Source organism: Sciurus vulgaris (genome assembly GCF_902686455.1).
Source record: "Sciurus vulgaris genome assembly, chromosome: 15".
Lineage (NCBI taxonomy): Eukaryota > Metazoa > Chordata > Mammalia > Rodentia > Sciuridae > Sciurus > Sciurus vulgaris.
In genome coordinates, this window is record NC_136476.1 from 85,145,901 (window position 1) to 85,173,405 (window position 27,505).

A 27,505-nucleotide genomic window follows, 5' to 3' on the forward strand; every position below is an offset into this window, starting at 1 on the left:
ATCCAGTGTGGGATGCTTGCTTGTGTTCTGGAATGGTTGTTTCCCTTTCCATTTCCCAGAATCCCTTTCCCCATGGGAGTGGGCGTGGGTTGGATGGCAGAGTGGGCTTTCCCTGGGAGTCTTGGCACAAAGGTTGGGAACTGCTGCTGGAGTGGGAACTGGGCTTGCCCTTCGCCCCACTCTGTGCCCCGCTGAGCTCTGGGCCCCTCTCTCTTCCCCACAGATATTGGCCCAGTGACCCTGACGGGGGACCCAGTGTTGTTTCAGAAGGAGCTGAGAGAACTCTACGTGCAGGTGGGCTGCCCCTGGCCTGCCGCTGATCTTCCTTCATCTCAGTGCACATAGAGGCCCAGATCTTAGCCCACCAGGAGCCAAGATGGCGGCCTTCTCCCCGCCCCACTGCCATGAACTGCCTCACTCTGCCGGAGGCTGGCAGCCCACCTTGGGGGCCCTGGACAGCTGTACTTATTGGGTTCTTCCCTCATTCAGTGAACCAAGTACCTCCCAAAGCCCCCCTACCTGGCACACAGTAGGTGCTTATTCTTCAATGAATGAATGCACAGGGTAGAAAGAGGCTCACATGGTGCCCAGCTGAGGGAGAATGTGAGACAGGTCGGCTCCAAACCCCAAACTGGGCCCGAGCCTGCGTCGCATGCCCCACAGCCACCTGGGGTCCTTTGCCACACCAGATACCTTGGTTCAGCCTCTGTCTTTGGCCCCGCCCACTGAGACCTCCAGCTGACAGAGGGCGGAGACCCCACTCTCGTCCCCTGCCAGGTCCCCCACGGTCCAGAACAGGCCCCGCATTGGGATGGGCTCAGTAAGTCATCGTGGGGTGAATGAGCATTTGCTGAGAAGGCACCGGGCACATCCTGCTGCTGGGGCCGGGACTGGCTGGGGAGCGCCCCGCAGAGGGCCTGGCGGGAGGGCGGAGGCGGAGGGCGCACCTCTCTGACCCAACCGCGACCCGGCAGGTTGCGGGCGGATGGATCTGCGAGGCGGTGGCCTGCTCTCCTCCGCCCCTCCCGCCCTGCGTCTTCTAAGGCGGGGCTGTCTGCTGGATGTCCCATCCCTGTCCCCACTTGTAGCACTCATCACATGGTAATTAGATGCGCGTGTGGGCTTGGTGGCTAGTTTCTGCCGCCCACACGTGTGTGTGGGGGGGTGAGCTGCGTCGCCCTCGCAGGGCTGGTGACTGAGCTTCCCTAAGCTTGCCCTGGTCGGGTGCCATGCGGTTCCTCCGGGTGGGCGAAGCAGGGGCCGCAGCCCGACCGCCCTGGGGCGGGGGCACCGGGGCAGCTCCAGGTGGCTCTTCGCTCCCCCTGGCCCTGGAGGTGTCTCTGGGTGGGTCCCCTCTGGAGGCCACTGATGTGTCCCCACCGCAGGGAGGTGGCGACTGCCCAGAGATGAGCGTGGGGGCCATCAAAGCTGCCGTGGAGGTCGCCAACCCCGGCTCCTTCATCTACGTCTTCTCGGATGCCCGCGCCAAGGACCATCACAAGAAGGAGGAGCTGCTGCGGCTCCTGCAGCTGAAGCAGTCGCAGGTGAGCCGCCCCGGGGCTGGAGGGGGAGCCCCAAGGCTCCGCCTGGCGAGCAGAGGCCGGCCTCCACTAGCCTCCGCCAGCCACAGCCACAACCCTGCCAGCACAGCAGGTCTGCTGAATTGCGAGTGTGTTCCCGGGTCTGGGCCCGGCCCGGGCCCTGCCTCCCTGGCAAGCGAGGCTTGTTCTTGGTGACGTCCATGCGCCCTCCTCTGGCACCCCGTCTGTGCATCCATCTTCACACTGATGTGGCCTCTGCTCCTGGTCCTTGCAGCTCATGTCCTGTCGTCTCAGGATTCAGAGGCCACGCCGGGATTTGCTCCTTGCTTTGGCAGTGAGGGTGGGGAGCTGGCCTTCTTGGGGACCTCCTCAGGGCTGGGAGGCTGCTGCGCAGTCTTGTCTGAGTACACAGCCTCCTCCTGGTTGTAGCCTCCAGGGGCCACTCCAAGGTTGACCTCTGTGCCTTCTTTGTCACAGGACTTCACCTTGTTTGTGGAGCATCCACTCTGTTCCTGCCAGCTCCTGATCCCTGTTAGATGGGACAGGAAGGGGTTTAGCCCAGACCACTGCAGCAGGTGGCCAGGGGAGCCCTGAGCCAGGCCTGTGCACGTCCATCTTCCAGGTGGTCTTTGTGCTGACGGGGGACTGTGGTGACCGCACGCATCCTGGCTACCTGGCGTACGAGGAGATCGCCTCCACCAGCTCTGGGCAGGTGTTCCACCTGGACAAGCAGCAAGTGGCAGAGGTGAGGCCTGCTGTCAGGGCTTGGGGTGGACACTGCCCATCCCTGAACCCCCGGGTGGCTCTGCCTGGTGGTGAAATAGCAGTGGTAGCCCAGCAGAGGCAGGGCCGGAGGCTCTGCGTCAGGGCATGGTGGTGTCATCTCATTGAACCCTCCCGCCCTCCCCAAAGACAGGTCCTCTGGGTTCACCAGGCAAAAACTCTGCAGGTGAAGAGGCTGAGGCTTGGACAAGCACCCCAGGTGGGGCCTGGCCAGCAGGATAGACCTGGAAAAACTCGGCAGAAGCCATGGTGTGGGCTCATCCTGAGCATCCCCCCAGAGTCTGGGAAGCCCAAGTGGGTGGGAGAGAACTGGAGCCCCCAGATCTAGGCTGCGTCGTTGGGAAGGTGCTCAGCCCTGCGGCTTGAGTGCCACCCTCTGGATCCCCTTGGAGCCCAGCACTAGCCAACGGTCTGCCTCCTGTCCTGCTCCTGTGCCTGCCCCTCCTCCCCTCTGCTCCATCCTGGGGCTGTTTATGGGACCTGCCGTCTCTCCTGGCTGCTCCCATCCTTCGCAGCAGCACAGGGCTCCCTGCAGGACTGTGCTGTTAAACACTGGCCAACAGCCCTCCCTCTGGAAAGAACGGAATGCCCATTTCCATGGTGTAAATTCTCCAGCCTTGGCTGCATTGGAGCTACTGACACAAAGTCACTGAACAGAGTTGGGATTCACTGAGGCTGACAGTGGCTTTCTTGGGCTTGTGTGAGCTGGCTCTTGTAAGCCCTTGGACTCTCCTAAAGCAGTTTTGCCTGCAGGTCCCTGCTTGTTGTCTGCTGGCACGTCCACCTTATAAGACCCTCTGCCTTTCTCACCTCACTGCCTATATTTTCCCCTTGCCCACCAATCAGCTCCTTGCTGGCCTTGACTGGCTCTTCACTACCCCTGCTTTTCCCACCCCAGGGCCTTTGCTCATGCTGCATGTTCTTCCAGCTCTTCCCTGCTTACACCTTCTCATGGGGGCCTCCTGGACTTCGCGTTGAGATAGAGTCTCCTTTAACACACCGTCCCAGCTCCCTGCACTGCTTTACATGATTGCCATTTTCTGCTTGTGTGATAATTCAACATCACTAGGCTGTGCGCTCCCTGAGGGCTGGGCCCTGTGCATCCTGTTTGCTACTGACCCTCCAGCACTTTGTACAGGCCGCCAGCTGAAGCAGGTGCTGGTGAAGTGGCTGTGGGGTCCCTTGTGCCTGCGGCGCTGGAGAGGGAAGGGTGTGAGAGGCAGAGTCTGCGGGGCCGGCTGTGGACGGGCAGCCCTGCTGGCCTCCGGGAGAGCTCCGCAGGCCGTGTATTTATGAGCTGCAGAGAGCGGTCTCCAGGGCTGTGTTTAGATTAGCGTGCTGTGACTCCCTGTTGACAGATGGCGTTTATGGTTCTCTGCGACACGTCAGCCTTTGTGTTTTGGCGCAGCAGCCTCCCTGGCACTGAGCCCTAGGCAAGGGTGGGGCGTTTCAGAATGGAGGGACAGCTCCTTGCTTCTGAGGAGACCTTTCTAGCAACTTCCTGGGACTGGGTTCCTGCTGGGGCAGACCAGATGCAAGGAGCCTGGCAGGGGGCTGGAGGGCGGCGTGCCCAGGCGTCCCTCTTCTGCCAGGCAGGGTCCTGGTGACTCTGGCTCTGGGCTGTGGTCCCGGTCATCTGCTGTGGGAGTATAGTGGGCAGCAGGGGTCTGACTTGGGGGACCCCCGATGGCCAGGACGGGCTGCCTGTGGGAGGGGGACCTGGCCTTCCCGGATGGGGAGCTCTGTGGTTGTTGGCCTAATTCCTTGGCGTGGCCCCTCCCAGTTGTTCCCAGACATTGGGCAAGCCTGGGATGGCCGGGGCAGCCAGGGCTGTGGTCATCTCCCAGGAGGGGTGAACAGTGCCCTCCCCGGGGACAGAGGGGCTCCGGATGGGAGAAGCCTCCCCGGAAGTTGCAGCAGTCCCGACCGTGCGGGTGCTGTTAGCCCTTGGACCTTTCCAAAGTATGTCCCAGGTGGCAGGTGTGACGTGTTCTGCGCACACTGGCTCTTCTTTATTGAGCGCCTGCTGCATGCAGGGCAGCTTCAGTAGCTGCACAGGAGGCGGCCACAGAAGGAAGCGTGGAGGGCCCTCTGCCCTGGCACCCAGCGCCTCCTGGTTGCGGAGTGTCTAAAGGAAGCTGGAGACCTCCTCCCCGCGACAGGGAGTCTGGGGCTGTGACCCTCCTCCTGTGGACAGTGGGCTGCGTTGGAGGCAGGCAGTGTGGCCCCTCGGGCCTGTCTCAAAGGCGTGTGTTTCTGATCGAAGTTGGAGAGGACCAGGAGCTCCCTGGCCCCAGTGCGTAACCCCAGGCTCTGGCCAGAGCACACGCAGCTCAGTGTACAGTCACTGGCCTGGGTGACATGCGAGGGGCCAGGGTGGCGGAGGAGAGGCGGAAGGGCTGTTTGACCCCATCCACCTGCAGCCGCCCCTGGCCTCGGATTCCCTCCTGTCTCTCCCCAGGAGGGCGCTGGGCCTCTGTCTCCTTAGCACGCCTGGCCGGCTCCCCAGCACACGCGGCAGGTCGTGTGGCTGGGCCCTCCCCCTGCCCAGCAGCACATGCCCAGGTTCTAAGAATCAGCTAGGGAAGAGGTGACCTGCCTTCTAAGACAGGAAGGGCGAGGGTGGGTGGGGAGATTCTGACCAGGTGGTTCTGATTATTAGAGGGGAAGGGCCCGGAGAGCTGAGCTCATCCTGGGGGAGGCGGGTGGGAGGGCCTGGACGTCTGGCTTCCGGCTCTGTCACCTTCCTGCAGAGAGCTTGTGCAGGCTTCATGGCTGTGGCCTCCCCCGGCGCTCAGGAGAGCCGACAAGAGCTCCTGCTTCCCAAGGTGGGGGGAGGGTGGAAGGGAACTGCCTGGGATGCCCCAGCAGAAGCCAGGTGCCAGGAGGCCGTGGGGGGCCCTAGCAATGGCCGAAGCCCCTGGGCCTCTAAGGCACCCTAGTTTGATCACAGTCTCTCTGGAAAAGGTTCCCAGGAAGACAGAGCCCGGGCCAGTGCCCACAGTGCCCATCTGGCAAAGCCCTGCACCAGGGCTCTCTGCTCTGCTCCATGCCAGCCTCCTCACGCAAGGCCCTGGACCCAGCCGCTGCCCCGAGTTTTCTGGTCTGTGGCTCTCAGGCCCCTGGGCCTCCCGGTTCTCTTTGCGTTTCCTCAGCCGCCCTGGCTGTCAAGTGGCCTGGGAGGGCCTCTGGGGGTGATTTATCTGCCCAAAGTGCCGAGCGGCAGCCATCTGGCCGGGCAGCAGCGCCAGATCTTTTCGTTCCTTCCCCATTAGCAACGAGGAGATGAGCCCCAGCACATCGTGGGCCCTCGGCCCCCAGCCCCGCTAACATCTGGAAGCCATCGCCGCCGCCAAGTAAACATTGTGCTTGCTTAATGAAAGCTCTGCTCAGGAGGCACCCGACTCCTGCCCTGGAGCCCAGGGCCATTGCAGGATCCAGGAGGCCTTGCTCCCAGGCTGGACCTGGCAGAGGACCTGGCCTTGCTGTGGGCAAGAGGGGGTTCCGCTCACCTAACTCCTGAGTGGCCACGTGTGCAGGGCTGGCTGCCTCGTGGTGGGGTCACTGGGTCGCTACCCTATGTCTGGGCCTTCTCTGTGGCCTGGTAGCCTGAACTGCATCTTCCCTCTACCAGAATGTCCTAGAAGGAGCTTGTGCTCGGTGGCAACACAGTAGCGGGTGGGGCTGTCTGGGTAATTGCTGCCTGTGGCTGCCATCTCCTCCCGGTAGCTCTGCTCAGTCAGGATTTCCTCCCACACCCTGACCAGGCCTCCCCTGAGGAGGCACACTGGTCACAAGGCTGCCTCTTTGCTGTTGGGGAGTGGCTCGCTTTGCCAGCCTCTGCTCCCTTCAGCTGGGAATCCTGGGGGCTGCTCCTAACAGTCCACTCCCACACGCATGAAGAGCCTCCTCCTGCTCCTCGGCCCAGACAGGTGGGACGTTTTCAAGAGACACGTCACTTAGAAAGCTAGGCAGAAACAGATAACAGAGCAGCTCCACGTATAAAAACATTTGTGTTTCCAGAACACGGAATTCTTATGCTGTGATAACTGAAATCTTGCCACATATGTTTTAGCTCACTCTGAACAGAACATCCTCATTTTCTAAATCTCAGGCAATTCTTCTGATTCCTTTCTTTTCCCTTCCCTGCCAAGGAAGATCACATGGGAGGTGGAGCTGAAGGACTGATTTAGAGCCAGCATGGCTGACAGGTAGCATGCATGACACCAGTCTTTTATCCCACATCTGTGGCAGACATTGCTAATCACAGAACCTTTTATAACTGAGACTGAATGTGAATCGCCATCATTTTTCAAACAGCACCCAGGAAACCATTCCAGTTGATGGGAATTGGCAGCAACAGTGTACCTCCATGCCTGTTCAGGTGTCTGTTCAAGTTGTGTGTACTGTTAATTTAAAAAAAGATTTTTAGTTTGAAAATTACTATGAAAGAAATTCAGAGATGCAGAAAAGTAAAAAGGACATACCTATCACTAGACCCAGCAACCCTTAACATTCTTTCTCAATGTGCTTTATCTATGCTTTTTGTGGAGTCATGACACCATGTCCATAAATAATTTAGCATGTATTTTTTTTTTCAGCATTGGAGATCAAACTTAGGGCCTTGCACAAGCTGGGCAAATGCTCTCCCACTGAGCCACATCCCTGCCCCTAGCATAGATTTTTAAAGAAAAAATATTGACTCACTGTTGCCTACAGTATCATCAAATAAAATTAGCAGTACTTTCTGAGCATCAACAGGTTCCTGGACTGCATTTGAATTATCTAATTTCCTCAGAATTTTTTCCTAGCAGTTTTGGTTGGAGCAGGGTTTAATCAAAGGCTCTACATTTTATTTGGTTATTACTTCCATGAAGCCCCCTTAGATCTGGAGCATAATGCACTAAGTTGCTGGAGGGGCGTTGGCTTGCACTGCCCAGTGTTCTGGATGCTTCTGTTTCCTTATGGTGTCACTGGCTTTTCTTCTGCCCCTTGTTTCCTGCCTAAGCTGGGTTGGTCTGAAGGCCTGGTTGGATGAAGGCTGACGTTCTTGGCAGGAACGCTTTGTCGTTGGTGCCATGTGTACTTTTTGTGACATCACATCAAGAGGCAAATGGTGTCTCTCGTGCTCTGGCTGACGATGAGCTTGATATGGGTCAAGGTGGCGACAGCCATATTCTCTGCACCTGTGGAGTGAGGCCTGGCTCCCCACTTGCGCCTCCACTGCGATGCGTCCCGGCCTGGAATGGTGTTTTCCTGGGGCTTCCCGGTCGCACCTCCTTCCCGTCTATTAAGTGGGCGTCCTCCCAGGAGGAGCTTTGATTCACCAGGAGGGATGATTCGGCTTCTCCGAGCACACACCCCGTTGGAAAGGCAGGAAGCACCCTCAGTTCTTTCTCTGGATTTAGGAAGCCACTTTCAGTGGTGGCGAGTAGGGTTTCACTGTTCAGTTCTGCTTTTTCTTCTCTGTGGGGCACACGGATTGCACGATTCAGTGTTTCAGTTGTTATAGTTCATTCTCTTTGGGGCTCAGGTTGTCCCAGATTTACCCAGTGGGAGTGCCTGCAAGCTGGTTCCTGTGTCCTTTTCTGTGTCCCCACTTGTCTTGAGCACTGCTTTGCTTTCTGGAATAACCAGTTCTTCCAGGCTAGCCTTATCAGTTACCGGCCCCAGACCTGAAATTGGCCATCCTCCAAGGAACCCCAAGGGGGAATGGTACTTAGCAGCCCCAAACTGGGTACTACTAGTGATCATTGACCTTGGGATTTGGGGATCACATTGCCTCTCTGACTAGCATCTATCTGAGTTCAAATGATTGCTAATTCAAATTTCACACTGCAGATTTTGTGCTCAGTTTGTGTACTTGTGGCTGTCTTTTATTTGGCTATAGGAGAAATTCTTCGCTTTATTTGCTTTATCCTATGAGATATGGAGTTTCAAAATCACGATGCCTGATAATTTTGCCAACCTAAGCCACCAGATGCGTCTTTGCAGATCTTTTGTCCTCAGCCACCTCCCACTGAGGATGCTAGCTGAGACAGCTTCTGAAGGTACCTGGCCTCTTTCTCTCTGTGGTGCCTGTGCCAGGTAGAGAGCTGTCCTGTGCACTTGGTGACTTTTCTTTCAGCTTCACGGTGTGCACAGGACACTCCTGGAGGCAATTGGCTTGGAAAGAGGCAGCTCACTCTTGAGGGGTGCTTCTTCTTTCCTGATTTCCTTGCTGGACTTGGGGAGACCTGGCTGTTGCCAAGGAGGAGGCATGAGCTGGGGAGGGGAGGAGGACTGGCCGTCTGGAACCACCACACAGGCCACAGGTGCTCCCTGGGCACGCCTCTGTGCCAGCCGGTGAGCTGGAAGCTCGGGCCAGCTGGGTACGGCAGAAGGCCTCTGCCTGCCCCTGTGCAGCTCCCAGGTCAGTAGGGAAGAAGAGAGGCATTGTCTTCGTGTTTCCTGCTGCTACAAAATACCTGTAGCCAGCCAATTTATGAGGAGAAGAAGTTTATCTGGCTCCTGATTCTGGAGGCCGGCATGTCCAAGAGCCTGGCACCATTGGCATCTGCTCGGCATCTGGCGAGGGCTTCTCGCTGCTTTGTGAAACGGCAGAGGGCATCACATGGAGGGCCACACAGCCTGCCAGCCCGAGTCTGCCTTTCTCTTCCTATAAAGCCACTGAAGCTGTGATGAGGCCTGCCTTCATGACCTCGCCTGACCCAGATTACCCACCAAGCCCCTCCTCCAGACACCTGGAGCACACGAATTCAGGGATGCGGTTTCCAGCTCATGAGCTTCTGGGGGACACATGTGAACCGCAGCCAGCACCAGGCCGTATGTGCGAATGGTTGGGATGCAGATTGCTGCAGAGGAGGGTGTGCAGGGGACAGGACCCATTTGGAATTGGAGAGGACACCTCAAGCCAAGAAAGGAAGAGTACCCAGGAACTGGTCGGCAGGAAGGGCGTGGCGCTGCCTGGGGAGCCTGACACAGCAGGCTGGGGAGAGCCAGGGTGCAGCCACCTTGCAGCAGGTGGCTCCGAGACCATGTTAGGATTTGGAGAAACTGAATAATTTTGTGCTCAATGAAGTTCATCTTCAACTAGATGAAGGGCTGTTAACAGGAGGTCTGTGCACTTATGGGGGTATAGTGACTTGGTATGGTAGGTGGAGGGTCTTTACTGCTTCTGATTCTCAATGCGACCTGCCCAGAACATGCAAGAGTCCAGAATGAACAGGCAGTCACAGCAACCAGGTGGACTCCTATTTCCGTGGGTGTGGAAGAGACTCAGTCTTTGCAGCAGAGCCTCAGGCTCGCTGCCGAGAGCACAGTGTGAGCTCCATGGGGCCATCATGGGCGGCCTGTTCGGATAGATTCCAGGTCTCCAGTGTCCATCCAGGCACAGGAGGCACTGGGAGAGCTTTCTGGAGGAGGTGATGGTGCCAAAGAAGCTGCCAGGCGCAGAGGGGGGGAAAAGTCTTCCCAGCTGAGGGAAGCTGCCCCACGGTCCCCACCGAAATCTCTGGCTGGCTCCACTCAGGCGTCACAGTTCAGAGCCCACGGAAGCAGGGAGGGCATCCATGTGGGAACCTGGCCTCTTGGAGGACAGTGGCAAAGTGGGTGGCTGTTATGATTTGAATGTGAGGTGTCCCCCCAAAAACTCACGTGTGAGACAGGCAAGAATGTTCGGAGAAGAAATGACTGGGTTGTAGCCTTACCCTAATCAGTGGGTTAATCCCTCATGGGATTGACTGAGTTGCTGGAGGCAGGTGGGGTGTGGCGGAGGAAGTGGTGCATTGGGGGCATGGCTATGGGGTATGTATTTTGTATCTGGAGAGTGGAGTCTCTTTGCTCCCTGATCACATGTGAGCTGCTTCCCTCTGCCACACTCTCCCGCCGTGATGTTCTGCCTCACCTGGAGTCCATGGGCCGTGGAGTCTGCTGTCTGTGGACTGAGACCTTGGAAACCGTGAGATCCCAAATAAACTCTTCCTCCTCTAAAGTTGTTCTGACTGGGTCCTCTAGTCACAGCAGCAAAAGGCTGACTGCAACAGTGGACTTGGGCCCCCAGGTGGCTTGTATGGAACTAGATTCTGCACACAGCTGGCAGCTCATTAGGGACCTGCCTCAGGTGAGCCAGATTCAAGGCCCCTGTGGCCTCACCTTCGCACATGTACCTCCCAGGTGCTGAAGTGGGTGGAGTCGGCGATCCAGGCCTCCAAGGTGCACCTGCTGTCCACAGACCACGAGGAGGAGGGCGAGCATACCTGGAAGATCCCCTTTGACCCCAGCCTGAAGGAGGTCACCATCTCACTCAGTGGGCCTGGGCCTGAGATTGAAGTCCGGGACCCGCTGGGTATGTATTGCCCTTTGGACGTAAGACTGAGCTGGAAACCTAGGACGTGACAGAGTGGCAGGGGTTCAGGCCCACAGCTCCTGGAATAAGGAGGCGGGGTGGGTGCCAAGTAGAGCAGAGCAGGTGCCCCTGGTGAGCGGGAAGGAAGAAGGCTGACGGCAGCTAACAGTGGGAACTGGGGTGTGGCGACCGTCTTGTTCGTCCCTGGGAAGGCTGAGGCTGGTGCTTGGTGGGCTATGGGTTCCTGGAGACGGGTGGGTGAGGACTGAGCAGCACCTGGGGCTTCCACAGGGAGGATCCTGCAGAAGGACGAGGGCCTCAATGTTCTCCTCAACATTCCTGACTCAGCCAAGGTCGTGGCCTTTAAGCCTGAGCATCCTGGGCTCTGGTCCATCAAGGTAGGGGACACGGGGCTGCAGGGGAGGGTGGTGACTGAGCCAGAATCATCTCCTTCCTGCTTCCCTGGGGAGCCTAGGGCGTGGGCAGAGGTGCTGGTATATTGGGAGGAATAGGGTGCCAAGAACAGGAGGAGCCTCCTGCTTTGCACCGGTGACAGGAAGTAGAATATTTGGCATTAATTTGGGAACATTCAAAAAGGGCTTGGGGAAACAACTTCAGTGTTGGGAGGTGGATGGGCTAGCTGACTTTGGGCTCAGAACTTTGCCCTATGAAGAACGTGTGAAATAAGTGAGGGTAGCTTTTGGGGATGGCTTGGGAACAGGGCTGGAAGGGCACCTACTGTCACCTATCAGGAGTTGTAAGCCAGGGTCTAGGGCGGGCTCCACAGTACCTCCTGGGATGGAGCAGCCTACTGCCTTGGAAGGTGTGAGTGCTGCTGATTGGACAGACATTTACTGAGCACCTACTGTGCCAGGCATCGTGAAGGGGTGGCACTGGTGGCCTGCCTTTCCAGGGAGGTCTCTTTGAGCCCAGAGCTCTAATGCTGATGGGGAAGGCCAGACAGGGAGTTGACCTGGCAGGGGCAGACAGGGCCCGCAGGTGTTGGAGAGAGCCGAAGGGAGAGCCGCTTCTGGAGAGAGGGTGGGGTGTGCACTGGGCTGCTCCTCCTTCCCCTGGGAGCATCACGTTGTCACATGTGTGCAAAGGCCGGAGGCCATAGTTGGCACAGGACCTAGCCAGGTCAAGGTGGGTGGCCTGGCTGGCACTGGGGTGCTGGGGTCAGACAGCCTGGTGACATGGACTGGGACCTGTGCTAGGTCTACAGCAGTGGCCGCCATTCTGTGAGAATCACGGGCATCAGCAGCATCAACTTCCGGGCTGGTTTCTCCACGCAGCCCTCTCTGGACCTCAACCACACCATTGAGTGGCCCTTGCAAGGTACCGTGTCTCCCCTGCAGGTAGGGGGCTCAGCCTCGGGAAGTGGACTGTTCTCTGGACCACAGGGAAGCAAACTGAGCTCTGGGCCAGTGTCCTCTCCATCAGCCCCAGCCAGGTGACATAGTGACATTTTCCTTAAGATCATCCTCTCAGTCTCCAAGGTTCCAGGGACCTCATTTTGTCTCTTTTACTACTGAGTGCACCTCTCCTCCTTTCTTTTTGTCAAAACTTGTCTGTCTAGATTCCCACTTCCCCCATTCTCCAGTGACCATCATGCTAGCTTCATAGAAGAACTACTTCCAAGCCGAAGGGCTGAAGGTCCTGGGGGCACGTGTGGATGCCCCTAAGGCTGGTGGAGACTGGAATAGCAGGAGTGGGGGACACTGAAGTTGGAAGCATGTTTTCCTGATTAGAAGCCACCCACCAGGCTCTGGGCATGCTTGAGGCCCCTTAGAGACGCACCTGGAGAAGCCAGAGCCTCACGGCAGGCGGGGGCTTCTGGCTTGGGCTGCCCTGGCCTCCTGGTGGCCAGGTCAGGGGTCCCAACTTGCAGTCTTGGAAGTATGGTTCCTTGCCCTGGGCCCTTCAGAGAGTGTTGCTGGGATGAGCTCAGAAGGGAGACTGGGAGGGGCCGGGCCAGGTGAGACCAGCCTGGGCCAGTGGAAAGGAACCCAAGTGGTACAGGCCAGGCCTGTGGGGCTTTTTCCAAGTCTGCATCTCCGGGGCGTTATTCTCGTCAGCGTGTCATGCTTCCCACCAGGACCAGCAGTTCCATCTTCAGAGTGAAAGGGGAGCTGTGGGCCTGTTTTGTGTTTGTTTTGCCCAAGAAGCAGGGAAACTGAGGCCTTCTTCTAAAGCTGGAGGAGAAGAGGAATTCTAAATGTAGGGCTGAGTGGGGATTGAAAGCGACCTGTCCTTAGGGCCAGTTCCTAGTGGAAGAAACTGAAGGAAGCTGCACAGGACCCTCCTGGGTTCCAGCTTTCAATAAAGGTGTGGATGCCGGACATGTTTGGAAGGAAGAGAAACAGCAGGGAAGTTGCAAAACGGAATAGTGATTGGCACCTGGGCCTCGTGCTGGGGATGTTAGGGCACAGGGGAGTCTGGGGCCAGGACCACAGGAGCAGCTATGGCTGGGAGAGGGGGTGAGGGTCAGCATCGGCAAGCTTGGGTTTTCACAGCAGTCAGCTTCCAGGTTCTTACACACCCTTTCCAGGTTGTTCAGTGTGTTTTCAAAGAAGGTAAGGCGTTCCAGGACCACCCCAACCCTCCCCAGTGCTACCGGTGACGATCTCTGAAAACGTCAATAACAAGCAAGAGAGAGATCTGACAGAAGTTCCCAGATCCAGCTATGGAAATTCTGGAACTCAATCCAGTTCTGTCTTCTGGAATCGTGTGAAAAGCATGTTTCCATCCAGATAGAGAGGCAGAGCCGAGCTGAGGGAGGCGGCAGTGGGCAGAGTCCCCAGGCCAGCATGTGCACTGTATCTAGGCCATTCCCTGAAGCTTGTCTGATGAGGGTCAGCAGCGGAGTTCATGGGTCAGTCCCTTCCCAGTGCTGCCTCGCCAGGGCTGAGTCTGCAGAGGTGGGAGCGATGCAGGGGGCGGGGATGGGGCCTGGGTGGGACGGACGTGAAGTTTCAGGACCATGGACAGTACCAAGGTCCCTCCTCCCTGTCCCACCCGCTGCAGGAGTCAGCGCAGGGGTAGGTGGAAATGGGGAAGCAGGCGGAGAAGGGCCAAGCAGGCTGGGCTCCTGAGCTGCGTCCCGAGAGCCTCTGTGGTAGAAGCACTGCAGACCCCAAGCCTGACGCCAGCGCCTTTTCCTCGCCTTCCCCTCTGCAGGCGTGCCCGTCTCCCTGGTGATCAACTCCACTGGCCTGCAGGCGCCTGGCCACCTGGACTCGGTAGAACTCGCACACCACTCAGGGCGGCCCCTGCTGACCCTGCCTGCGCAGCCCCTCTCCAATGGCTCTGCCCACCAGCTGTGGGGTGGCCCGCCCTTTCACGTGCCCCAGGAGCGCTTCTATCTTAAAGTGAAGGGAAAGGACCAAGAAGGAAATCCCCTGCTCCGAGTCTCCAGTGTTTCCTACAGTGGGGTGGCCCCAGGTGAGTGGGTGGTTCTCGGGTCCCCTGCTCCCTGCCTACTCAGAACCCCATTTCTTCCTGGATGTCTACCTGATTAGACTAGATTAGGAAATGTGTATTCATTACTCTTCTGTGGACAGCTGTTCCCTACACACATTGTTTTAAATACTGAGTTGCTCCAAATGTGGCCCTTGGCAAAGCTTTAAAACAAGACATCCACCCGTGCATGCATGCATCCATCCACCCATCCATCCACCCATCCATCAACCCATCCATCCATCCATCCACCCATCCACCTATCCATCAACCCACCAACCCATCAACCCACCCACCCATTCATCCATCCATCCATCCATCTATCCATCCACCTACCCATCCATCCATCCATTCATCCACCCACCCATTCATCCATCCATCCATCTACCCATCCATCCACCCATCCATCCATCCATCCACCCATCCACCCATCCACCCATTCACCCATTTATCCATCCATTTGCCCACCCTTCCACCCACACATCTACCCATCCACCCATCCATCCATCTACCCATCCACCCATCCACCCATCTATCCATCCACCCATTCACCCACCCATCCATCCATCTACCTATCCACCCATCCACCCATCCACCCATCCATCCATCCATCCACCTACCCACCCATCCACCCATCCACCCATCCATCCATTTATCTACCCACACATCCACCCATCTGACCTTCATTTGGAGTGTCCACTCTGCATCAGCCATGGTGCTGGGCACCGAGGACACAACAGGGCAGGGCAGACATGGATGCCTGCTCTTCCATAATCACAGTCACTATCTGATCATCAGCATGGGGTCACTACTTCTCGTCACCATTTGCAGGGCTTGTCATTGGCTTGTCCTGGGCCATGCCCCTGCCATGCGCTGGCTCCTGCTGGCTCACAGCAGTTCTGATATGGGCCCCCTGTCCCTGAGATCCCCCTCAGAGGAAAGCTGGCATGCGCTGGCACCGCCTCTGTGAGTTCTGAGCAGTGTCCCCGATTTATAAATGAGCAGGCTGAGACCACCTGGGCAGGTCTGAGGCTCCACAGCCTAAGGCACTCTGGGGCCTCCCTTGGGGTGTGGGTGCTGGGCATGGGGCTCTCCTCATGGGGCCTGCTGCTCGGTCCTGTCTCCCTGGGCCAGGGCATGCTGTCCCCTCAGCCTGGGCCCTGCTGTGTTGGCTCCCATGTCTGGGGCTCTGCGCTAGCTTCTGTGTGTCTCTGAGGTCTCGTCAGAGGGCAGAGGGCAGGGAGTCTTCAGCTCTGCGGTCTGCCTCTGGTCCTGGGGGCGGGTGTCTGGGCTCACTGGACACTGGGCCCCCTCTCTGGCCTTCATTGTCTTCCTCCTGCCACTGTCCTTCCCCTGGAGGTCCTGGGAGGAGTTCACAGGGGTGGACAGCACAGACATCCCAAGCACCTTGTGGGGATCCCATCAAGGAACAGTTCCTCTGTCCTCTTCAAAAGCGGCTGTAGGCAGGAAGGGCCTTTCTCCTGAGGCTGCCCACGGGCCACGGTGGAGAGAGGACTTGGGGACCTGGAACCTCTTCTTCTAGCCTCCCAGCCTCCACCACCTGCTGTGCCTCCTAGGCCTCTTCCCTTGGTCTTTGGGGCCTTTAGGAGAATCTTCTGGAAGGAATTTCAGCAGGGGCTAAGGACCTGTTTGCCCTGCTCTTCCAGCTGGACCCAGGGCTCTGGAGCCAGGGCTCTGGGGCTGGTCTGCATCTCAGTCCTGGTGGGAAGTCAGTGGGATGTGGCCTGGTGCTTTCTTCTTCCCACTCTAGGTCTGGGGGCTGGGAGTGCCCTTTGCTCTGGGGGTGTGAGGGTGGACCTGGGGTCCCTGGGCCCTTTTGGCTCCTGGCATGGGGAGCAGGGCTGGCTGGCAGAGGCGCCGGCAGGCGTGGGTGAGCATGGCTGCTGCACGCAGCTGAGGCTGTGGTTGGATGGCCCAACACCCCATCCCCGGGGAGGTGGCAGGAAGCCCGGAGCATGCTGTCACCGCCGCCCTCCTCGCCGCTCTTGCTGAGGAGGCAGTGCAGTGTCTCACCCTCGGAGCATCTGTGGGCTCGGCCCCTCCTGGTGGGGTGGGAAGCGGGCGGGAGAGCTGGAGCCCGGATGGCCGGCACTGTGCTGCAGCTAACCCTGCAGGGAGCCGCCCAGACTGGCCAGCTGAAGGGATGCCGAGGGCTGAGGAACGCGCATGTGGACCACAGGACCAGGGTCAGGCGGGGGCAGTGTGTCTGGTGGGAGCCCCAAGGGGCTCATTGCAAGCTGTGAGGCTGCACTGAAGTTTGTTTTATCTCAAAAATGCGTGTGAATTCTGAATTCACAGCCATGTTCCAACTGAACTTATTTTTAAATGGAAAAAAATGTCCCTCCAACAAACTGACCCTCCAGGCAGAGGCGCCCCGTGCAGGACCCCACCCACGACCCTGGGGAGCCAGAGCAGAACGGGTCCTGCGAGGCGGTGCGGGGGTGGCGGTGCGGTGCGCGGGGAGGGCCTGGGCCCCCGCGGGTCTTGAGTTCTGTGGCCTCAGATACGAGGAAGGCCGAGGGGCCCGTGTGTACCGCCAAGTGCTCTCCCACGCCACCCCTCCCACTTTGAAATGCCCTCGTCGTTGGTGCCAGGTGACCCCCTTTTGCAGAGGTGGAAGCTGCGCGGGGCGGTGCTGCCTCTGGTGAGCACCGACTGGCGCCCGGCCTTTGGCTCCTGGGCCTCCCCGCGGTCTCCGAGGCTGGGTGTGTGGAGGCAGGCCTTTGGGGCTGGCGGGAGGAGCTCTGAACGCCCGTCCTGCCTGCAGGTGCGCCCCTGGTCAGCATGCCGTCCCGGATCCACGGCTACCTGCACCAGCCCCTGCTGGTCTCCTGCTCTGTGTACAGCTCCCTGCCCTTCCGGCTGCAGCTGTGGCGAGACGGAGCCAGGCTGGGCGAGGAGAGGCACTTCCAGTGAGTAACTGGCGGCTGGCAGATGGTCCCCTGCCCCAGGGCTCCTGAGCTGCTCTGGAGAGATCTCAGGGGAGTGGGTGACAGGGGAGGGACCTTGTTCTTGGTCTCATTGTCTTCCTGAGGACCTCTGGCACATCCAGGGGTGGGGGACAGGGGATCCCTGAGGCTCCCACCGCCTCCAAGCTGCTACCCCAACATCGGTGGCCTTCCTCAGCTCCTGTGGAGGTTAGACCCTCTCCTTATAAATGGGTGTCCAGAATTCAGAGACGGGGAGTGACTTTCTCCAAGTCACACAGCATTTTGAGGAGTTTGCATGCTCTTATTTGCCTGCCTCTTACTCTTCCTGAGGATTTGGGGTCTCTCCTCTGAGCAGGATTAGGGGTCTGTGGCTGGGTGCTGTTGGGGGGCCTGGCTGGGTCGGCATGATGGCATCTCCTGTTCTCCACAGGGAGTCAGGAAACAGCAGCTGGGAGATCCCCCGGGCCTCCAAGGCGGAGGAAGGCAGCTACGAGTGTATGGCAGTCAGCAGGGCTGGCACTGGACGGGCAAAGGCCCAGGTTCTCGTCACAGGTCTGTCCCTTGCCCCCCACCCAGGCGTCCCACTCCACTCTCTTACTGGCCCTTCCCTTGAGATCTCCTGCCAGCAAGCCTCCATTCATGGGGTGGTGACCGGCCAGTGGCTGGGGACGGTCCCTCACCCAGAGCGTGGCTGTCCGTGCTGCCACCTGCCTACTGATGACCCTCAGGGCATCTCGCCCAGCACTGGCCTGTGGGTCTCAGTTGGAGGAAGGCCAGGCACTCCAGCTAGATCACTGTCCTGCCCAGCCTTCATCCCACCCTGACTTCTTGGTCTGTCATTTGGGCTTGGCCAGCCCCAGGTCCTCTCAGGGGCCACTGTCCCTCTTGCGGTCCCCATCCTTGAGTGCCTCCAGGCCCTGCCAGCACAGTGCCCTGGAGGTCGGGGAGGAGACCCCACTTGGGGACTCACGTGCCATTATAAACCACTGCTGGTGCCCTGGTGGGAGACCGGGAGCACCGGGCGACAGGGTGGGCACACCTGGACCCCGCAGCAGGACTTGGATTGATTTGCTTTCCGTCCATGGCCTGTGTTTGCACTGTGACAAAAGTGCAGTGGCCCTGGCTGCTGCCAACACCCAGCTCTTCTTCCGTTTTTGGTCCTAGGATGGAACCCAGGGGCGCTCTGCCCCTGCTAGGTCCTCAGCCCTTATTTTGAGGCAGGGCCTCGCTAAGTTGCTTAGGGCCTCATTAAATTGCTGAGGCTGACCTTGAACTTGAGATCCTCCTGCCACAGCCTCCTGAGTCGCTGGGATGACGGGCGCGGCCACTGTTCCTGGCAGCAACCCGTTTACCACTTAATGATGCAGCGAGCATGCTTCTGTGGCTTGAGCATTTTGTAAATGACAAGTGGGGAAAAGAAGAACAGTAAAACCGTGAGCCCGGCGCTCAGACTCCAGCCCTGCTCACGGACATTCGGCTGGCTTTGCTTTTTCCGTTTTGTTGAAGTATTTTAAACCGTGAAACCGCCCGACACTTCTCTACCCCTAACAACAGCAGGTTGTCCCATGTAGTAAGTTGCCACCATGACCTGGCGGCAATCCCTTAACTTCATGCAGCTGTCGTCCACAGTCAGATGTCCCTCTTGGACCCAGAATGCCATCTCCCGCTGGTTACGGTGACATCGTTCCCCGTGGCCACGGAGCACGTGTGCTTGGTGTGCGGCCTGTTGGGGTGCAGCTCTCTCGGCTGGTCCTCAGGCCTGGGGACCCGTGCTCTGTCCGATCTTGTCTCTGGGCCCTTGGCTCCCGGGGTTTCCGGGGCGCCTATGGGGCCGGGGTCTTCCTCCCCAGGCGGGCTGCCGAGGGGTCCTGCCGTGGGCGGGGCTGGTTCCAGACACGCCTTCGCCCGCCTCAAGCCTTTATTCCGGGGAGTCAGCGCAGAGGTGTGCGGAGCCCGGCTTGTAGACACTCGCTGCTACTGGAGGCCTGTGCCTCTGCAGCCCCAGGGCCTGCGTGGGCTGAGGCGTCTGGGATGGGCCGGTGCCGGCCAAGTGGGTGTGAGCGTCCTGAGCGGCGGGACGGGTCCCCTGCCTCCGCCTCAGTGCCGCCTGCGCTCCTGTGGCTGCAGATCCCCCACCGCAGCTGGTCCCCGGCCCCAACGTGACGGCGTCCCCCGGAGAGACGGCCATCCTATCCTGCCAAGTCCTGGACAAAGCCCCCCATAATCTGACGTGGGTCCGGGACTGGCGGGTCCTGTCAGCCTCGAGGGACCGAGTCATCCAGCTGGCTGATCTGTCTCTGGAGGTCAGCGGCATTGTCCCTAGTGACGCTGGGCGGTACCAGTGTGTGGCCAGCAACGCCAATGGGGTGGCCAGGGCATCCACCTGGCTCCTGGTGCGAGGTGAGGCTCTCCTGCTGCTGTGGTCCCCAGGTCGACCCTCCACCTGGCATCCACCCTGACAGCCCATCTTTCCATCCCTCTGCCCATAGCATCTCTGGGGGCGGCAGCAACCCCTTCAATGTGTTCTGGACCTTTAGGGAAAGAAGATTCTGTAGCCTCCTAGCCTAGTGGTTCCTGCTGTTGGGAAGTTCATTCTGACATCTAACCTAAATGTCTACTGCTGTAAATCCAGCCAGTTTCACTGTCTTATCCTTTCCCCATGCCTTCCCTCTGCCCCAACACACCGGAACCCTGTGAAAGCTCAGAGGTCAGATCCGAATGCACGGATTGGACAGTGGGGACTACACGGGCAAGGAGGGCAGTGTAAAGAGCACCACCTGGGTTTTTAAGGCCTGTGTCCCCGGGGCTCAGCCGACCCTCCTCCTTGGGGTGCTGCTGTTTCTACAAGCATAGGAAAGGACTGTTTAACACGCGTGCCTTGTGCCAGGGACCCTGGATGGGCGGCCTGGAGTGCGTTGAGCAGGGTTCAGAGGCCCTTCTTCCCCTGCGGGGGGTCTGTTATGTTGCCACGGCAGTGGGGGCCGCCGGCCTTCCCAGGGGAGCTTCCGGAGCTCGGCCTGTGCCCCGCAGGTCTGCCTGCTGAGAGCTCCGGAGTGCCAGGAGGGACCTACGTGTGGGCCACTCTAGGGCAGGCCTCAAGGTCCTCCTCCAGGTCACTGGCGCCCAGCATCTCCCGAGCCTCCAGAGCCACACAGCAGGCAGGGTCCAGTCCTGGCGTCAGGGCCTCGCCTGGGGGCCGCCTGCCCCCCATATCCCCGGCACCACCAGGCACCCCGGCCCTCGGCCCTCGCTTCCCCTGTCCCACGGTGGCTGCGGCGGGCAGGGCCTGGGCTGGGTGCCGGGGATGGCTTTGACGGCATGCACCATCTGTCCTCTCTGGTCACAGAGGCCCCGCAGGTCAATATCCACACCAGGTCACAGCGCTTCTCCCAGGGAGTGGAGGTGAGGATCGGCTGCTCAGCCTCAGGGCACCCCACACCCCTCATCTCCTGGAGCCGAGAGGGCCTTGCCCTGCAGGAGGACAGCAGGTGAGGGGCCGGGACACAGCGCTCAGAGGCTGGCAGTCGGCGCGCCAGGACTCCCACCTCCCTGGGCATTGCCCTTGCTTCCGCTGGGATCATCCAAGACTTGGCAGCATCCCCAAGCTGGAGACGTAACAGGGCCACGGTGTGATTAGGAGCTCAGGCTCCTTAGGCCAGCCTCTGCCCTCCAGGCTGTGTGACCATGACCAACTTGCTTCCCTCTCTGTGCCTCATGAATTAAAAAAGAAAATGTATGTAGAGTGCTTGGCACAGAGCTTGGCCCAGAGTCGCCAGTGCAGAGTGGCAATCGCCAGCCCCGTTAATGGATTTGTTATTAAAGACTGCGGAGTTACCCTTTGTGTGATCAGCATGATTTTATGGCTCCACTCCAGAATCCACGTGGATACCCAGGGGACCCTGATCATTCGGGGGTTAGCCCCCGAGGATGCTGGGAATTACAGCTGCCAGGCCACCAACGAGGTTGGCAGAGATGAGGAGACGGTCACCCTCTACTACACAGGTACTCAGGCCGCTCTGTCTGCAGGAGGACCCTCCCTCCTCCCTCTGTCCATCTGAGCACCTAGGCCGTGGCAGCCCCTGGGCCCACTGCGGCCACCTGCTCCCTGTCCAGGGGACTTCTGTTCTGATGGGGAGGCGCAAGGAAAGGTGCAGCTAGGCTGGTGGGCTACTTCCCGAGGGCGAGGGTGGCCAGGTGGACAGAGCGGGGGTGAGGTGCAGGTGGGGCCCCAGGGAGAGGCTGCTAGGTGGCCGCAGAGGCCTCTCTGCAGAGGTGGCCCTCCCCCTGGGTCACCAGGCAGCCACAGGGAGGGCCAGGCTGGGGCCCGGGGAGGGGTGGGGGGGGAGGGTGGCTGGGGAGTCTGGCTCTGGGCCACTATGTGTTGGTCCCACCCTGCTCGTGTCCTCACGCAGACCCGCCGTCCATCTCTGCGGTCAATGCCGTGGTGCTCGTAGCTGTGGGGGACGAGGCTGTGCTGGTGTGTGAGGCGTCCGGGGTCCCCCCACCCCGAGTTGTCTGGTATCGAGGTATGTGGGGTGGGGAGGGGGCTCTGGGGTCAGCTTTCCAGAAAGGTCCCTGGTGGGCAGGGCTCAGGTGGGGGTCTGGGAGAGCCAGCTGGTTCCAGCAGCCCCACCCCACTGGGTCCACAGGACCCGGGTTTGGATTCTGGCTCTACTGGTGACCTGGACAGGTGACAGCCTCTCCCAGGCTCGGCTACCTTATCTGGGACGCAGGGGCGTCGCCATGGTTAGCTGTGGGAATGGGATGGGTCCCTCCGTGTGCAAGTTCAGAACAGGCCTGGCAGCAGACTGCACTCGTTGAACTGAAGAGGGACTGTCAGCCCCAGGGAGGCCATCAGGCCTCAGGCCCTTGGGAACACGGGTGGCTCAAGAGGCCTGCCTGGGGGGCCCTCAGAGAAGCAGGCGTGGGAGGGCGCGATCATCTCGGGGCTCCCTGGGCCCCTCAGAGAGCAGATCCCAACCTCAGTGGTGACCCAGGGCCGAGGGAAGGGAGGCCCCTGCGTGGAGCCCTTGGGTGATGAGCTGGCCATGTTGGGGACTGGCCGAGCCCAGCCCCGGCCAACAGAGTCCCCCCAGGGCTGGACCCAGGGATTCTGAAGATGCCCTGGGCAAGGGAGCAGCCCAAGACCCTGGCCCTGGCAGCCCAGGGGTCTGCTGATGCCTTTCCGTCCTCGGCCAGGGGGTCTGGAGATGATTCTAGCCCCGGAGGCCTCCAGCTCCGGGACACTGCGGATCCCTGCGGCTCAGGAAAGGGACGCCGGCGTCTACACCTGCAGAGCTGTCAGCGAGCTGGGTGGCGCCTCTGCGGAAATCCAGCTGGAGGTTGGACGTGAGTGCGCCTGGCCCCTGCCTGCCCCGTCCCTCTGCCAGGGCCTCCCCGAGAGCAAGTGAGTTGGGAGAGAAGAGAGAGGAAGAGCCAGCCTCAGTCCTCACAGCCAGCCAGTCCTGAAAGGGCAGATGTGGCGTCCCCCGTGTTCTGCTGGTCACACGGGCAACGCTGGGCAGCGTGGGGCGGGAGCCACGGGAGGCTGGGATCCATGGGGTCGTCCACGGGCCATGATCTCAACGTGTTGCGAGAGCCACATTCCAGCCTCGTTCCTGTCACCACCTGTGGGCTTCGGTCAAACCCCAGAGCCCTGGGCTTCCTATCTGTGCCTGGGGCTGGCCTGCTACCTCCTGCTGGGTGTGACGGGTCCCCGGACAGCACAGGGTCTGGCAGTCGTGACTGACGGGGAGTCTGAATTCCTCTGTGGCTGGTGTGTGGCCTTGGCTGGGGTTCCCCTGGTGTCTGAGTTCAAGGCCTGGCCCTGGGCACGGGAGCTTGCTGGGAAGCTGGGGACACAGCTCCTTGGCCCGCTGGGCCGTGGCAGGTGGGCCATGAGGACTTGCTGCAGCCCCGGCAGAAGGGACAGGTGTGGAGTTCTCGCGAGTGCAGATTGGAGGATGTGCCTGTCTGGGGGGCAGGCCCAGGAAGGCGAGGCCCTGGCTGGAGGGTCTGCAGGGCGGGGCAGTGCTGTCTCCCAGTGGGGTGCTCGGGGTTGGGCCTGCCTGTAGCTGGCATTCATTCCTCCAACATGAAGTTGGCAGGTGCCTGTGTGCTGGGGACACGGTGGCAGGTGTGACACGGCACCTGCCTTAATGCTGCTCATGGGCTCAAGCGGGCAGTCAGGGGCATGGTATACGGGGCGCCTGGAAGCAGCTTCCTCAGGGGCTGTGGGACCCCTGCAGTGGGGGCTGGAAGCTTCCTGGAGGAGGGGATTTCTGAGCTGAAACTGGAGCCACCAGTGGGGAGGAGCTGGAGGAGCATCCCAGGCAAAGGGCACTGCGGAGACAAACCACCCTCCCGTCCCCTCCCAGGCAGTGGCTGACCTTCTCTAGCAAGAGGTCCTCTTGGGGGTGCCCTGGGCTCCCCACAGCAGGCTGCAGTGCCTGCTGGCAAGAGGCCTCTCCAGGGAGTCCTGGTGGCTGCTGACAGCATCCTCCGTCTCTGGGCTTCCAGCCCCTGCCCCAGACCTGCCTGAGGCCCAGGCAGGAAGAGTCGCTCCCGGGGAAGGGACGGGTGGAGCCTCCTACAGTCCCACCTGTGTTCTGCAGAGGGTCCCTGGGAGTCTGCGTGGGGCAGGCCCAGCCTCCGTCTGCACCTGGAGGGGTTGGACCAAGGGCCTTCAGTGTGGCATACCCTGAGGGTTCTGGGGTCCTGCCCCTCTGGAGATTCCGGGGGAGCAGGGGAGTGGGCTCTGCAGACCCACCGAGGCACAGTTCTGGGCAGCCAAGTCTGGTTTGGCTTCTGTGGTGTTCTCTCCTATAAGTTGGAAGAAATGGATGTGGCTCTGGCTGGGATGCCTGCTGTGTTTTCCCCAGCACCTGGTGGGTCACAGGGGTGGGATGAGAACCAGGCTTTAGCATGGGTTAGACTTGAGCTCTGACCCCAGCTCTGCCATTGACCTGGAGCTGTGACCTCGGGCAGGTTCCTTCAGCTCTCTGACCCTCAGTTTTCTCATCTGTTAAATGGAGTTGTGATACTATCTACTGAGTTTACTGAGACAATTAGTTTGAAAGCACTTTCTCCAAGCCTGTCATTTAGGGAGGCTGCCAGATGCCACCCTTGGAGCTCATCACAGGCCTGAGAGCAGGGTGGGGACAGAGTAGGCTTCGAAATATCCCTGAGTCGGGAAAGGTGTCTTTTGGGGGGCTGAGAAGGGCAGGGGGTGGAAAAGCAATCTGGTAAAGCCTGCTGGGAGGCTCAGCTGGGCAGAAGGCTTGGTTCTGGCCCTGGGGCTGAGCCGGTGGCAAAGCCGGACCCTGGGGCCAGAGCCCTGCAGAAACAGTGTCCCTGTCTGGGGTGAGGCTGAGCACAGGCCCTGGTGTGTGGGTGGTCTGAACACAGAGACTCCTCTTCCTTTCCACAAATTTCCCCCATGGTGTTTGTACCTCCTTGGAACCTGCCTAGTCCCCAAGGCCAGGAGGCGAATTTGATGTCATGGTTTGGCTGGATGGGGGACTCAGAGACTTCCATGGCGCTGCAGGACCTTCCTGGTGGGTGGGCCTGGGGACCCGAGCAGGCGGCGCCCAGGGCCACTGGGGAGTGCTGACCTTGGGCTTGGACCAGCTCCCTGCCTGTGAAGGACAGAAAAGATTGCATTTCCTTTTCCCCTTCCTGAGTGTAGAGTAAGACAGTGGCAGATGTTTTCTCAGTGGGGCGAGAGGGCCAGGGGTTTGGGCAGCGAGGAGCATGAGTCAGCTGATTCCCGCCCTTTGTGTGTCGTTTGGATTTTCCTTGCTCGGAGGATCAGGGTGGTCCTGGTGAAGCCTGTTGTCCTGGTGCACAGGGCCCCTCTCTCTCTCCCGTGTCCACTTTGGACCGAAAGACGAAGCCAAGTATTTATAATAAGCAGGTTTTAATTTTGTAGTGTTTTCTAAGTTCAGCAAATAGGGACGAACACAGGGACCTCTGGTCCCCTGAAAGGCAGCTATTTGAGGTGCCATAAAGCAGATGGGCCATGGAAGTGCCAGAGATGGGTATGCTTGCTGGCTTTGTTGTCCTTCGCACAGGACAGCTTGGCTGGGCCAGCCGCTGTGCATGCCAGAGGTGAGCCCTGAGCCTCCTGCTGAGGCTTCCTGGCTGAGGTGGAGGCGGGTAGAGATGAGTCTGGGAGGCTGTGGGCTCCCGCAGCCCCTGCCTTGGCCACGTCTTGGTCAGACTCAGCCACACACGTGTCCCTGGTGCCTGTGGTGGCCTTCCAGGGAGACGCCATAGTCAGAGCAGGCATGATCCTCCCTAGCATGGCTGGGGTAAAGCAAGGTCCCTGTGGCCACGTGCAGGGAAGCAAGGCCACCAGCAGCCACCATCCCACCAGAGTCTGCTTTTGCCTTGTCCTGAGAACTCACTAGAAGTGACCCCAGTAGGCTCAGGCTGGCTGTGGAGCCCTGAACGGGAGTCAGATTAGGACACACCAGCAATGAGGGATGATGGGCGATGGCCTGGGGGTCCCGGCCCAAGGGACTCCCTGCAACGCCCCTCCTCCCTACAGATGCGCCACGGCTGGCAGATCTACCGCAGGACGTCACTGTGGAACTGGGCAAGAGCACCCTCCTGACGTGCCGGGCCTCGGGCCGCCCACCCCCAACAGTCACCTGGCGTCGCGGAGACGGCCAGCCCCTGGGACCCAGGCGGGGCAGCAGGAATGGACAGTGGGATTCAGGAGTGCTGTTCTTGGAAAGTAAGAGATTGGGGCCAGGGCAGGGTGGGCTGCATGGCTGGGAGCAGGACCCCGACCCCAGCACTGAGCCCAGGCACACTTGACCCAGGGACCCCAGCAAAGTCATTCCACTGCCCTGCACCTGGCATGACCCTGCACCTGGCATGACCCTGCAGCTGGCATGACCTGAAGAAGAGGCCCACCTAGGGCTGAGCTCCGTCCTGGCGCATGCTGGGCACCTGCAGGCCTGCACCCTGCCCAAGGCCATGTGGCGCTGCAGCTATGGCTGGGCGCTGCACCAGCCCCACTGCATTTGCTTTGTGACATCTTGCTGATGTCTCCCGGGCACACCAGGGACAGGTACTGGGCAGTGACCCATTCTACAGATGTGCAGGCCAAGGCCACTCACCCTCCCAAAGTCCAGCAGGGCCCTGTCCCTCTCCCTCTGACACTCTAGCCCTGCTGAACCTCTGTAGGCCAGGCTTGGTCAGGGGCTGTGTCCAGGGGCTGGAGCCCTCGGGAGTCCTGGCAGTCAGGCCTCTTCCCTGCCCTCAGGTGCGGCTCCCGAAGACCAGGGCCCATATGTGTGTGAAGCTCGGAACGTCTTTGGGAAGGTCCAGGCCGAGACCCGGCTCACCGTCACCGGGCAAGGTTTGCTGGTGGATCTGAGGGCTGTGGGAGGGGGAGGGGGCACTCTCTTGGGGAGCAGCCAGGCCAAGGCCACCATGCCCTTTGAGACAGATGTGTCCACAGCCAGGCTTCCAAGAGGAGCATCCGCATCCCCACTTCCTGGGCAGTGTCGGGGGACCTTTTCCCTCTAGGAGCCCCAGTCCCAATGCACTTACCCCTTCCCTGGGGAAGGGCCTGGGGTCAGGGCCTCTGTCCCCCAGATGACCACTCACAAGGGATCCGCTGTGGCCGACGCCGTCTCCTCTCTCCACAGCACCCCCTCAGATCGCCAGCAGTGCCTCCACCGTCCGGGTCCTGGAGGGGCAGCCCGTGTCCTTGCCCTGCATCATCCTGGCTGGGAGGCCCCTCCCGGAGCGGCGCTGGCTGAAGGCTGGCCTGCCTGTGAGTGCTGGGCTCCCCTGGGGCTCTGGGGCGTGGCACCCAGGGACACAGGGGGCTGTCACATCTGTGCATCTTGAAATGTCCCCTTCCCGCCTTCCTCTCTTTCCTGCCTCATCCAGAACCTCCCCCACTTCCAGGGGGTGTTTCCGTGCCTCCCGCGAGGTCCCCAGACTCGGATGTTCTTAGAACCCCCTTGGGGAGCTTTCAAATGTCCTGGTGCTGAGACTTCAATCTCAGTAATTAAATCAGTACCTCTGGGACAGAAACCAAATCATTGCCATTTTTGTTAACTCCGTATTTTGAAATCCATAGTTGGTTTAAAAAACAACTCCCGAGGAGTTTCCAGTGTGTGTGTGAGAGCCACGTGGAGAGGGGCATTTGAAATCTTCCTCTTTTAACTGAGCTTCTCGAGGCCAAGGATATGGCTTATTTGTCTCTCTGCCCCAAGTGGCCAAGGCACAGTGAGCCCTGGTGTGGCACTTAGATACCCATCCACCCATCCATCCCACAGACGCCTGCTGGACCCCAGCAGGTGCGGCTTCCGGGCCGTGGAGTGACGGGTATCGTGGGTGGCTGGGGTGTGCAGGCCCTGCACAGCTGCTTCTGCCCATGACTCACTGTGCCGTCAGGCCTG

The 27,505-nt window shown here is 59.8% G+C and overlaps 1 protein-coding gene across 1 annotated transcript in view; it reads left to right on the forward strand.

The window, feature by feature from the left end:
* HMCN2 (hemicentin 2) overlaps positions 1-27,505 on the forward strand; it is a 122,271-nt gene that overhangs the window by 12,193 nt on the left and 82,573 nt on the right. Inside the window, exons 2-18 of the mRNA XM_079111791.1 lie at positions 224-294; positions 1,386-1,544; positions 2,164-2,286; positions 10,500-10,671; positions 10,963-11,069; positions 11,889-12,009; positions 13,852-14,115; positions 16,919-17,063; positions 17,512-17,633; positions 19,209-19,481; positions 20,428-20,569; positions 20,956-21,083; positions 21,494-21,607; positions 22,281-22,430; positions 25,633-25,821; positions 26,356-26,451; positions 26,744-26,871. Coding sequence (XP_078967917.1) covers positions 224-294; positions 1,386-1,544; positions 2,164-2,286; positions 10,500-10,671; positions 10,963-11,069; positions 11,889-12,009; positions 13,852-14,115; positions 16,919-17,063; positions 17,512-17,633; positions 19,209-19,481; positions 20,428-20,569; positions 20,956-21,083; positions 21,494-21,607; positions 22,281-22,430; positions 25,633-25,821; positions 26,356-26,451; positions 26,744-26,871 — 2,504 coding nt within the window. The remainder of the gene's footprint in view (positions 1-223; positions 295-1,385; positions 1,545-2,163; positions 2,287-10,499; positions 10,672-10,962; positions 11,070-11,888; positions 12,010-13,851; positions 14,116-16,918; positions 17,064-17,511; positions 17,634-19,208; positions 19,482-20,427; positions 20,570-20,955; positions 21,084-21,493; positions 21,608-22,280; positions 22,431-25,632; positions 25,822-26,355; positions 26,452-26,743; positions 26,872-27,505) is intronic.